The sequence below is a fragment of the Eurosta solidaginis genome, chromosome 3 (genome assembly GCF_040869045.1).
Source record: "Eurosta solidaginis isolate ZX-2024a chromosome 3, ASM4086904v1, whole genome shotgun sequence".
Classification (NCBI taxonomy): Eukaryota; Metazoa; Arthropoda; class Insecta; order Diptera; family Tephritidae; genus Eurosta; species Eurosta solidaginis.
In genome coordinates this window covers 54,919,832-54,933,536 of record NC_090321.1, presented here as the reverse complement: position 1 = coordinate 54,933,536, position 13,705 = coordinate 54,919,832, and the positions used below count along the sequence as shown (strand labels likewise).

Genomic DNA, 13,705 nt, shown 5'->3' with positions numbered 1-13,705 from the left:
TTATAAAACAAAAACAAAAAACCATAGTCCCCAAACGATGGCGATTAGTATGAAGCATACGGTTGCTATTTGTGTAATAAAAGTCATATATTATGTGGCATAAAACAAGGCAAAAGGGAAAGATAGAGCAAAAGGGAAGGCAGTTTCCTATGTAAATATGATTTGGTTTGAGTAATGAACTGACGAGCGGCGGAAAGCGACTGGACAGCTGACAGAGGATAAGTTAAAAGCGGATTTGTACACGAGCACCAGATGGCGAACAGGAAAAGATAGAGATTGTGCAGAAAAATTGTGAGTGAGCATGAAAGAAGTGCAGACAGTGTGAGAAGAGGTGGAAGCAAACAGCTAAAGAGCTTAATGAATACGCTTGAGTTGCGGTAGACATGCAACAAGCGGCACAGCGCATAAAGAAGCCAAGCAGTTGAGCCGAAAATGGAAAGCGCCTAAGTATGAGTGGATAGGTGTAGAGTTTGTTGAATTTAGATGGTCATATGCCTGATTCTGATGAAGAATAGAAAGTGACACTGAGCGCAATATTTTGACTCAACAAACGCAAATGTTTTAAAATAAAAACAAAGAAGCGTCAGTTAGCACTGCCGCGCGCGTGATACAAATATAAATATTTTATATTCGCGTGCTGCGTTCAATGGCATGTAAGCGCGAGCAATCTGTCTAAATTACATGCACAAAAAACAAAAGCGAAAAAATTATAGCCTTTTCTAGTGACACTTAGACAATGCACATAGCGTAAATAAAGTGATATTTCCAAATATACCAGTTCATATATCAAGCGCGTGACCTAAAGTTAGTATCGACGCTGAACTCATACAACAAAGTTATCGAAGCGGAAGTGTTTGGCGCGCGCATATTACAACTCGTTTTTTCTAAGTGCAAAGCAGCACGCACTACAGTTTCCATTTGTAATAAAAATAAATCGAGTCATTTAACATATAAAAACATAATGAACGCAAAGCGGCAAGCGGTTGGAAGCGCGTTGGGTAGCGCAGCCAAAGGCGCGCCTGCATTCGAACCGCTCGCGCGTGTGAGTTATTCATTGCCGACGCGTTACTTAGCACACGCATTGCAAATGCTACTCTTATTATACTTAGTCAGCGTGGCCAGGGCTATCGCTCTTGATACAAATGATGGTGGCAGCGGTAGGCTGCAAAGTGAGGAGCCCTCACAAACACTACTCGATCATACGCGCACGTATTTTCTACCGAATCGCACAGGGATTGTGCAACTTTTTGAATGGAAATTCGTCGATATAGCGAAGGAATGTGAAGAATTTTTGGGTCCACATGGATATGCTGGCGTGCAGGTGCGGCGCATAGCACGCGCGTTCAGAATTCTTGTTTTTTTGTACTTTTTTTTTACTCACCAATCACTAACCCTCACTAGGTCTCACCCGTCACCGAGCATTTGGTTGCGAAATCCGCAGGTATTGAAAATCCATGGTGGGAGCGTTATCAACCGCTGTCCTTTCAAATAGCCTCGCGTTCTGGCGATGAAGCAGAGTTCGTGCAAATGGCACGCGCTTGTAATACGGCTGGTGTACGCGTTTATGTTGATGTTGTATTGAATCATGTGGCTGGCGCTTATGATGAGGAAACTGCTAGCGGTCAGCGCTTGCTTGAAGGTTACGCTGGTTCCACCGCCAATGCAAGCTCTTTAGATTTTCCAGCATTTCCTTTCACGCGTAACCATTTTAATACACCATGTAATATGGATAATTATATGGACGGTCATGTGGTGCGCAATTGTGCGCTGAATAGTTGGCCTGATTTGAATCTTTCTCGTTTGGATGTGCGCTCTAGTTTGACAGATTTTCTTAATCGTTTGGTGGATTTGGGCGTGGCAGGTTTTCGTGTGGATAACGCTAAATATATTTGGCCAATTGATATTAAGGTAAGTGTGTCGACGGTGTTGTTAAATTTATAGTCCTGTGTAGAGATTGTGAAGAAAAGTGTCCTAATAGAGCAGAGATGAACCTCGTCCGGTGAACGAGTAACAATTTCATGCGCGCTACGTAAAACTTTCTGACAAGGGTTTTTTTTTTTTTTTTTTTGTGTTTCGTGGAAGGAGGAAATGCTTTATGCACTGACCGGGATATTTAAGCCTCACTGCGAGACTCTCCGCGTGTAGGACTCCCTTCTTCCATGAAGGCCTACCCACTAAAACCTAACCTCCCACGGCCCGCGCAAATCCCCGTACCTGGGACCGCGTTTAGCATTACTTCGCGTACGGGTGCACGCTACGTGAGCTCTATGGCTACTCTCACGCTAAAGGGCTAGGCATCCGTCTTCTCGTTTACTGGTAAGTATATGCCTCACATATGTGCTGACCGTATCCCATCTGTCTCTTCGACAGGTCATGTTATTAATGACACTGCCCGGGGATAGGTCGCCAAGTACCTCTTCTACCCCCCTTCGCTGATGGGAGAAGTGCCTGCATTCGAAGAAGGTTTGGCGTACATCGTCTATTTTCAAACAGTACAGGCAGTTCGGGCTATCAATCTTACCCATTCTGTGTAGGTATTTGCGGAAGTAACCGTGTCCCGTTAGAAACTGGGTCAGGTAAAAGTCTACCTCTCCGTGCGGTCGCTTCAACCATGGATTCAGTTCAGGGATTAGTTCCCTAGTCCACTTTCCTGCGATGCTGTTGCTCCACTGATCTTGCCAGCGTCGGATCGATTCTTCTCGCGCCTGCATGGCAACAGCAGCTCTACTTGCTTGCGATCCGTTGTCATATATTGTTTTTCTTTCCTCAACGAGAAGATATATCGGTATGGTTCCCGCAACGACCAGGACAGCTTCAGCTGATACCGTGCGGTAAGCCGAAGATATTCGCAGCGCCCCTCTGCGTTGGACCGAGATGAGGGCGACTCGGTTATTCCGGTATTTCATTGCGTTCACCCAGATTTCTGCACCATATAAGAGTATAGAATCCGAGACTGATGCAAGCAACTTCCTTGTGCATGGCTTTGGGCCACCTGTGTTTGCCATTAATCTACTCAACTGCGCTATTATGCGCGCAGCTCTTTCGCAGGCCCCTCGTATGTGATCCGAGAAGTTGAGTTTGCTGTCTAACCTCACTCCCAGATATTTCGTTGAAGCGAGTGTTTCTATTGGCTGGTCCCCAACCATCATGTTCCTGGTAGTGGGAATACGTCTCTTTGTGAGGATGACGATCTCCGTTTTGGCTGTTGCTAACTGGAGACCGTGCTCAGCCATCCACCTATTTACATTACGCATGACCTGGTTTAATTTTAGCTGTGCCAGCTCGCAGCTTGGTGCTGTTATCACAGCTGCCACGTCGTCTGCAAAGGCAACGAGGAAGGTGCTTTCTGGCATGTCTAATCGAAGAAGACTGTCGTAAGTTATATTCCAGAGATCGGGACCTAGTACCGAACCCTGGGCTGCTCCACCTGTTTTTTTTACTTTTTTTTTTATTTTTACCTTTTTTTGACCGTGAGTACTTTCATATATTAGATACCTCTCTCTTAGGTAGTCCCTTAAAATTTCTAACAAATATTGCGGAACTTTGAAAGTGCTTTCTAGTGCCTCAAGCATGTCCTCCCAGCTAGCTGAGTTAAAAGCGTTTTTGACGTCCAGCGTGACCAGCAATACTATAGGTCTTGCTCTGTGGCACGCTTTCTCGGCTTTCTTGACTACGTCTATAACTTCTGCTATGGCATCGATTGTGGAGTGCCCCCTCCGAAAACCATGCTGTCTGGGCGACAGTCCTCCGGCGTCCTGTAACGCTCTGGTGAGGCGTTGCTTCAGGAGACTCTCCATCAATTTCCCTGCTGTGTCCAATATACATAGGGGACGGTAGGATGATTGAGAGTTGGGATCTCCTTTCCCTTTTGGAATGAGAACCAGTCGTGCTGTCTTCCATATGGTGGGGAAAGTTCTTTCTTCGAGACATTTGTTGTACATGTGCAACATAAGTTCTGGGCAGTTATTTGCAGTTAGTCTAATTGCCTCCGCGGGTATTCCGTCAGGCCCAGATGCTTTCCTAGGTTTCATAGTTCGCACGGCAGTTTTAAGCTCTTCTTCTTGGAATGGTTCCACGTTGCGATCTTCATGGGTAACGTACCCGCCCTCCCTAGGCAGTTGGGTGGGAAATACGCCATCCACAATGTTCCTTATTTGGTTCTCGTCCATCAGATGGTTTGGCGGACGGAACTTCTTCATTACTATCTTATATCCCTTCCCCCAGGGGTCTCGATCCAATTCTTCGCAAAGCGCTTTCCAGCACTTAAGATTGCTTTGCTTAATGGCAGCACTAAGAGCTTTCTTCGCTCCTTTGTATGCTTCCGACTTTTCTAGAGCCTCAGGCCTGCCGCGCGCGCGAGTTGCTAGCCTTCGCATCCTGTGGCATATTTTCCGCAGCTCCGCGATTTTGCTATTCCACCAGTATACCTGCTTTTTACCCCTCCACACTCCCCTCCGTGGCATAGAGAGGTTGCAAGCGTGGCGAAGATAGCTCATTGTCTTTTCAACCGTCTCTTCCGTCGGACTGGAGTTGTTGATTATCCATCGGGCATCGCCCAGTACTGATGCGGAGAACGTGGCAGAGTCGACCTTGGATGCGTCCCATGCTTTTGTTCTACGTGGCCCGTTCGGAATCTGCCTCTGACCGGGATCATTTAGGTGGAAAGTGATGTAGTTGTGATCGCTGCCAGTCAGATCCTCTATGACTCTCCAATCCACAGCGGTCAGCAGCAGTCTTTCTGACACTAGTGTTACATCGGGGATCGAGATCTGACAAGGCTGCCTATTTCCGTTGTAAAGCAAGTTGTCGTTCTCGTTATTGCAAAAATGATACCAGAAGGTTGGAGCATTACGGATATAGACAAACCTTTGCCGGAAATTAGTCTTTCTGGTACCAGCCCGACCTTCGAATGGCCGGGATTTTCACACACTGAACCCTAAAGTCTGCGGGTTTTTGTTAGCCTTAACAATAGGCATATAACATTGCGGACAAATTTTATAACTGATGCCTTTCGGAACCGTCAATTGTGTTTAAGTCTCCTTCACCGGTTTTTCCAGGACATGTATCGTTGTGACAGCTAATCTGCCTCACGTCCCTGGGAGGGCTCTCTCACCGCATCGCTTCAAGCACATTCGGTTTCCTTCTTTGCGGTTTCTCTCTTCTTTATCTACATAAGGTACTTAGTTATTCGTCTTGGTTATACGACTATATGCCCGACAAAGCAGGCTCAGTGGCTTATATCAAAAATAGCAAAAATACTGTCTTCTTTATCAGAGCCCCTTAGTGTGGTAAACCACACTTTCCGAGGCAGCTCAGTATCATGAAAACTACGTTGAAGTATTGCTTAAAATATTCTCTGTCTACAAAGCAACCAACAGGGAAGTCCGCAGAGCATTGATTGGGGGGGGTGTTGGCAATAATTTGTAACCGACATCTCGCTACCCTCCTATGAGGAAAAACGACGTAAGTGCAAGCTTTTTACCGCTCAGCTACATTATTGGGAATGATAGCGTTTGACCAAACACTGACTACTTCGATTAGGTGCCCCAGCAGGTTAGGGGCTTAGAATACACCCTCGGCAGGTATGCCTGTCGTAAGTGGGATTTAAATACACAACTGATTCAAGGGGATGCCAGCGCAGTTTATAACTTATCCAACCGAACTCTGAACTTGTTTCTTTAGCAGCCGAGGCTCTGGCGAATCCGAGTTCTTCATGCAAAATAGAGGCTGTGGGGCGGGATGGCCTAGAAGGTTTAATGTGGCGATATTAAATCGTTTCCGAAATGTACATCTTGCACCTCAATGGTGCTTGTTACCGGGATGTTCCGGATCTATATCTGGCAAAGGACCATCAACAACGATAACATTCCTCAAAACCTTCAAGGAGTATCGCTACGATAAGCCCAAACATTAGCTGCCTACCCTAAAGCAAGATTCGAACTTTAATAAAAAATCAATCAATCAAACAATCAATACTAAAGTCGCACCATTGGGTTCGGTCAATGAAACTGCTGCTACCATTTACGGAGCAACTTTCAAGAGCATATAACTGCACAAGGTTCGAAACCTAATGTGTGATAGGTTTGGGAAATATCATAGGTACTGCGGGACTATTTTTTTTTGTCGTCCTCGCCGAAATTTCTGGGAAATACTGAATGAGATCCCTAAAGCTGCTTAGAGAAAACATTAACTACCATGCCGCAATTCACTTTGAAATCTTCTGTAAAAATTGAGATTTCTGCTCTTCGCCCACTCCTTCTCCCCCGAAGATCCTTTTTGAGGCCAAACTCGCCGTATAGCTCAGGTCAAAAATATAGGAATATAGTTTCAAATATGTCTCATGTCGTCCTTGAGTGAATCCTCCGGGCGGCTTCAAGTAAATCTATGCCTAAATACTTTCTTCTTGTTCTGAAAAGAGACGGACAATGAAGCATGATGTGACTCGATGATTCCACCTCATCATTCTCGACCTTGAATGAATCAGTCCGGTGGCTCCAAGTAAATCTATGCCTAAATACTTTCCTCTAGTTCTGAAAAGACAATGGACAATGCAGCATGAAATGAGTCGATGATTCCACCTCATCATTCTCCATGCTGTTTCAGCAGGAAAGGTCTTTTTTGATCTTGGGGCGTATATTTAATCTTTTCCGCTCGAAAGCATTTTGCCATGCTTCAAAGAAAATTTTTGTGCAGCGTTAACTTAGCTGACCCAATGTTCACATGCACAAGAGCAGATTGCAAGTTCCTAGCGGAGCGGAGTGAAAGTTGCCTGGGATCTTGCTTTGACGCTGATACTTAGATATTCCTAATCTTATGAAGATTTGAGGCAATTATACGTAGGGTTAGACTCTCCTAGAACAGACACTCTCATGCAATACCTAATCTGGGGAAAGTAGATGTCTGAATATTTATCGATGGCGAACAAGTTTTCGTTCGCCATAAATCAGTTCTAGGACTAGGTGAAAATTTTGCGCAGTCGTGCCAAAAAGCAGCCAGGGTTGAAGAAGGTAATAGCTTTGCAAAATTAAAGCTTCTTAGCAACTGATCGCTGAATAATGCTTATGTGTTGCAGAGGATACCGCAGATTTCGATATTTCCCAATGTTGGGCGCCAATTCATGATTTTTTTGTTACACGTAATCCCGTCTCCTTCCTTAGTCCAGAGATATCCTATTGATAGGATGAGCTTGAAATCATGATTCACGAAATCCCACCACATGCTCTTCTTTAAGAAGAGCCGCCTTCTGAGTAGGTGTGCTGAAGGAAAAAGACGAATGAAATGTTAATCTAAAGTGAGCAGCATCTCAAGTGAGCAGTATTTTTGGCATTAGGAATATGAAGATAATATCGTAACGTCGCATGCTTTTGGGATGTGGCACCAGCTATTCCAGAAACTATATAATGGGTGCAAATCAAATTCCTTCCGGGCACTGAAGTTAACAATCTGGCATCGCCATTTTGTAGGATTAAAAAGCATTTTTTTGCTTATGAAAACCAAAGTTCTTTATAAAAAAATTCTGCTTTTCAACACAACAGGCAGCAAGTAGAAATCGCATGTTACAGTAGTCCCAAGATTTCGAAATCTCTCAGTATTGGGCGCCCACAAGCGATTTTATGAATTAATTATTACATAAAGTTCAGTCCCCTTTCTTCAACCGTAGGTTTCCTAGAATTCGTTGTGAGAATGTGCCTAAGTCAATGCCTTCAGAAGCAGCATCAAGTACTCGGCTTTGTGATGAGTAGCCTTCTTAGTGGAGTTATTGCGAAATCGAAAAGAAAGCGTGAGGGAAGCTTCGATCTGAAGTCCTATTCTGCACATTTTTTGGGGTGGAAAATAGGTTATTGCTTCCTAATAAAAAACTCTGCGCATCAGAATGACAGCCAGTAAGTAGTGCTCCTATGTTAAGATTTCGATATCTCCCAATGCTAAGCTCGCATGAGTCATTTAGTTGTCTCGTTATACAACATCCAATATTCTTAGAATGCCTATTGAGAATGGGCCTGAAACTTTTAGCAATATCACCAGAGGAACTTTTTAGGTCTCAGCTTTATTCTCATAAGTTTAAAGAGTGTAGACAGGTACCCTAGAGTTTGTTGAGATAATGTTTCAGAGGCACAATCAAGAGCTCTGGTTTGTTATGAGGAGCCCTCCCCGTGCACTTATTGTAAAATGAAGGAGAAAAATTAATGAAGTTAGCGTGCTCCGCCTACCACACCGACGATCCTGAGTTCAAGTGGCGGGCAAAACTACATCATAAATTTAGAAACAAGTTTCTTTAAAACAATTTTTTTGGTCCCATCCCGCCAATTTTTCGGATAAATTAAAATGAGCACGACGAATATTGGTGTATAATCTCGGCACAAAATTTTTTCGGAGGCTATTGAGTTTAACATTGATCCTTAGTTCGACCGCCGATACTTTGTGGGGCTGAAAATAGGTTACCGCTTATAAAAAACCCTTCCTAATGAAGAAAATCTATGTTGCAAGAGTCCCAAGCTTGCGAGGTCTCCCAATGTTGGGCGGGCATAAAGTATTTCATGAAAGAGTTACCAGTATTTTTCAACGGAATGGGCCTGAAGCCAAACTTTAAAAGTATCATGGGGAGACCTGTTTTGGTTTCATTATCTGAATTTTCTAAGGCATTAGGTAGACAAGGTTTGAATACCTGGGGTTGGAACTGCTTTGTCTATTTTACTCAGAGCTTGCACATTTATTTTTAACTTTCACATTTCTTCTTTTCTCGATTTCCAGTTACTTTTTAATGGCATAAAAAATCTGAATAGCGAAGAGTTTGATTTCCCAGCAAATGCCCGCCCATTCGTCTACCAAAACGTTGTTGATATAGGAGTAGACTCAATTTCAAAGTAAGTAAGCTAAGCATTTCATTTTTATAATCTTTGTCATTCGGTTATCATTTCAAATTCTTTCAAGCTCATTATATCAAAGAGTTGTTGTAACTTCGCCTACCTTTCATCTTCATCTTTCAGAACGGAATACTCCAGCTATGGCCTAGTTACCGATTATTTATACGCCGCCGAATTGGCTAACATAATTAATGGTAAAGCACCGCTTAGCTCATTAATAAATTGGGGTCCAGCGATGGGCTTCCTGCAACATCAGCAAGCGCTCGTATTTGTTGACAGTCATGATGGCCAAAGAGATGCCAAACTTTTGGGAGCTAATCGCCTACTTTCTTACAAACAACCAAGAAAGTATATTATGGCTACAGCATTCATGTTGGCGCATCCATACGGACGAGTTAAACGGATTATGAGCTCATACTATTTTACAGCACAACAACCAGAACAAGGACCGCCAATGGAGGAGCGAGATGCAATGGAGGCGGAGCCAAAAGATGATGTAGAAATTGTGGCAGATGGGGAAGTGGAAAATGACGCAGATGGTGTAGGAAGAGAAGAGACTGAAACAGGGGAGGCTGAAGAAGAGGAGGCTGAAGCAGGGATGGCTGGAACAGGGGGGGCTGAAGAAGAGGGCGCTGAAGCAGGGGATGCTGAAGCAGGGGAGGCTGAATCAGGAAAGGCTGAGGTAGATGAGGCAGACGCTGACCCAAATCAGGCTGAAGAAGCGGATGCGGTAGCCAATGCAGAGCCTGAAAAGCCAAATGCTCCCACGTCAAAAATACGCTCGCCCACTTTCGATGCTGCAACAGGTCGCTGTGAACACGAATCCGGTTGGGTATGTGAGCACCGTTGGCCCCAGATTGTAAATATGATAGAGTTAGTGAGTATGCTTGATGAAATGGAGGATGGTGTTATCAATTTCCAAACGGATGGACCAAATCACATAGCCTTCTGTCGCGGTGAGAAAGCATTCTTTGCATTTAACAACGATGCCGAGAGAACGTATGATGCCGAGGTGGTGACATGTCTACCAAGTGGTGTGTATTGTGATGTGATTAGCGGTGGACGTGCAGTGAATGCCGAACATGCAACAGACTGTGTAGGCAAGCGTATTGTAGTCAATGTAGAGGGTAAAACGCAAATTATGTTACCAGCTGTATTGGCAGAGGCGGGAGCTGTGGCCGGAAGTGATTATGATGAAGCGGATGTTGAGGCCAATGATGCTTATAGCATTGCTTTAGGCGATGAAGGAGAATTTGGTGTATTGGCTGTGTATGTAGGGTCAAGATTGGTAGGTGATGAGGATGCCAAAGAAGCTGCAACTGAGGTAGTAAAAGAAGATGATGCAGAAGATGCTGAAAATATAACAGAAGTAGCAGCAGTAACAAAAGAAGATGTTTCAACTGAAGAGTTGGAAGGTTCCGCAGACAAGAATGCAAAACTGGAAGAGGCAGCACACGATGCAAGTGTTGAAGGCAGTGAAGGAGAAACAGCAGCAACAGACGCTGAGGAAGCGGATGAAGAAAGCAAAGCCGGAGAGGATGGTGAAGATGAAGAAGCAGTAGCTGATGAGCCAGCACCAGCGCATGAGCCAGAAGAAACTGAGGATAAACAAAAGGAAACAGCGAAAGGAGTGGAAGAAACATTGAAGGAAGTTGTAGATGGAGCCGATGTGCCGCCGCTTGAATCTATAGGTGTTGGTATCAAGACTATTGCTGAGGGTATTGCAAATAATACTAATAGGGTAAGTGATAGATGAATTTTAAAAAAGTTCTAAAAAATATGGCTATGAATTCATTTGAGAGTCGCAATAGTACAGAAAAAAACGTATAACTTATCTATTTGGGATGAATTCCCCGTTTCTTCGACTGAATGCAGTCAAATGATGATATGTCGATCCTCTCTTCAGAAAACAAGCTCAAAATTTTAGTCTCAGAGATGCAAGAATACGGAAGCGCGCTTTTCACTCTTTTGAAGTATAGGGCTGCCGAGCCATTGTAGTGTTTTTTCGTGGTAAAGCAACAGCCACAAGGTGGGCCGCTGTTCCTAAAGAGTAGACAATTTTAGTGCACCATAGCGGTGATATGGGCCCCAAACATGAAGAGATATACAATTTTGAGATCTTTTTTTGCAGACGCCCTGATCTGGCTAGGGCATGTATAAAATGTTTGGTTTGTACACGTATTTTCCAGTTTAGCGGAACTTGGCTCTGCAGCAGTCAAAGCCATTCTGATCTACATAAATTATAGGATACTGTTACTGTTTAAATGGGTATAAAGGGAGTAGAGAGCTCCCTACGATTGTTGCTATATAGCCATATGAAAGGAGCGAGATTCCTTCTTAAATTAAACAAATTTACAGCGAGTTCGAATATGCACAAGGATGAAGAAGAAGCAGATTTAATTCACTACTTCATTTGCAGATGTGCAGAACGGCAGACAAGGCTAATTAAATTTTAGGGCGCACGATTTTTTCAACAGTTTTACGGTGTTTTTTCTTTTCTACTCCAGTTCATATGGGAAAGAAAATGACTTGTTGAAGACTTCTTGGAAGGCATCTGTTGGGACGAATATGCCTAAGTCCGGCACTTGTCGAAAGCATTCACAATATACATACATAAATTCTACTTCGAAATAGAGGATTGGAATGTTTTCAATCACGTCTTTCCAACATAACCTAACGTTAGCTGCTGTTTTTGTTGTAGCGGGCGCAACGCTGCGCGGTGACCTATTGATTAGAAATTACTTTAAATTTATTGAATCGTTATTGTAATCTGTGGGCAGCTCCTATTCAGACGGAAAATTTCCTTTGCCCAATTACTAGCCCTCAAGCGTAGGTGACTAAAGATAAACAAATTTTTGGCGTTCTAACTCTAGAACAAGCCACATATAGCTGGTCATGGGAAAAGCACAGACTCTCTAAATTAAATCCTGTTAATTCCTTAAACAGTAAGCGATTGCCCTTGTGCTTTGTTGATTGTAATTCCAAAAGCAAGGCGTACAGGAAACTGTAAGAGCTTAAAATTGAATGGCAAATCTGTAGGAATCATTGGGATCCGTGGTATGAGCACATCTTCACCTTTGATTTTACCGCTGCTGATTGTTGCTTCGATTATATTCGGCATTAATTTCTTAACGCAACTCCGAAGAAGCATGATTGGTGAGCCAATTTTCAAAGTTAATATATGCGCAGGCATCCAGGTGATTCTAAAGTGTTTAGAAATTCAATTGGATAATTCAAGATTTGATCTTCATCTTTAACTGTGTCGGTCGATACCAGGAATTTGGTTTTGAATGTGATCATTGATTTGGTTAACATGATCATTTATGGGAACTAAGATTGCTCTTTCGCATAGCCAAAAAAAAAAATTTAATTTGAAATTCTTAATTCTGAAATATGAAAAACTTTCGTCTTGATGGAAGGAACTTATAGCCAAATTTGGTGATGATTAAAGTGTGGGATACACGTTTCCATAGGGAACACACACAGAATTTGATTTTTATAGAAGATGTAGATAGACTGAAGCTAACAAATTTTTTTTGACGGAATAACTGCCCAACTCAACAATGCAGTCAAAATTTAGGTACTAAAATAACTTAAGTTTGTACGGCAGCCATAGTTCTGAAAAATCACATTTGTATAGGAGGTGCCACGTCCTCTTTTTCCTAATTCCACATTTTCTTGGTGGTGTTAGGATTGACTTCATATAACTCCTCAATGTTCTGGCATCTATATATTCAGAGTTATGCAGTACCAAAGATTCCATTTGTAAGGGAGGTGCCCCTTTTATATATAGAATTTAGTTTTAGCCTAAAACCTTCGTGTTGATGGAAGGAACCTATAGCCAAAATTTGATTATGATTGAAGTGTGGGAAATACGTTTCCATAGCGAACACACATACACATACACAAAATTTGATTTTTATATATATAGATTTCGCAGCCTTGTAACACTATTAAGCACAAAAAACAAACAACAACAGCATTTCAAGTGTACAGCTGGGATGTAATGTTCGGTTTCACCGAAACTTAGACTTCCTTACTTGTGTGTGTTTTTTTTTTTGATCTATCACATTTTAAATTATTTAAATTGAAAATATCAAAATAATTTTTTTATTCTTTAGATTTGAAAATCAATGGGTTAAATATTTTTCTTGTCCACAGGTCATCGCAAAAGCCGGTTTCAATGATGCGCCAAGAATGTCACAAAGGTACGAACTTCCTTCGGCGAAATCATCGCCAACAATCAATCCACGTTGAATATTAATATTAGATATTTATTAACACATTAATGCAAGAAATTTTTTTAATATTCTTTCGATTTCAGCATTCATTTATGCAGCTTACCAATTTTAATCAGTACAATTCTAATCAATTTTTACAGCACATACATAGATCAATTTATTTAAAAGAATGATATAATATAAAGTGTAGCAATTTTATTTATTTTTTTATATCTTCAATTTCCTCATAAGTATCAATTCGTGTAAAACTGAGCGGACAAAAAAGTGCGAGTAATGGCAATTGACTATGAGTACTCTATGGCAACAAATGGTGATCAACTGATAGTGTATATCTAATATCTAAATTGAAAGAAGAAGAAAAAAAAAAACAGTGAAAAATAGAAGTGGGTGCGTGTACTTACATATATGCGCACGTGAGAAGTTATACTTCTTTGGTATTAAAAAAAATTTTAATTGCATCCAAATAATTAATTAAAATAAAATAATAATAAAAGGACTGGAAAAAGATAGTCAACAAAGTCTACAAAATTCACTTTAAATTTAAAACATTAAATAAATAAATACGCATTTTCTTACATTAAGTGTAGCACAAATTAAATT

General features: G+C 42.0%; 1 protein-coding gene across 1 annotated transcript; it reads left to right on the top strand.

Annotated features, from left to right (window-relative positions):
• Positions 1–850: 850 nt before the first annotated feature.
• On the top strand, positions 851–13,431 carry LOC137246378 (alpha-amylase 1-like). The gene is made up of 6 exons (XM_067777471.1): positions 851–1,321; positions 1,402–1,908; positions 8,752–8,864; positions 8,988–10,605; positions 13,026–13,072; positions 13,189–13,431. The coding sequence occupies exons 1-6, from the start codon at positions 962–964 to the stop codon at positions 13,268–13,270; spliced, it is 2,727 nt and encodes a 908-aa protein (XP_067633572.1). The 5' UTR covers positions 851–961; the 3' UTR covers positions 13,271–13,431.
• The last annotated feature ends 274 nt before the right edge of the window (positions 13,432–13,705 follow it).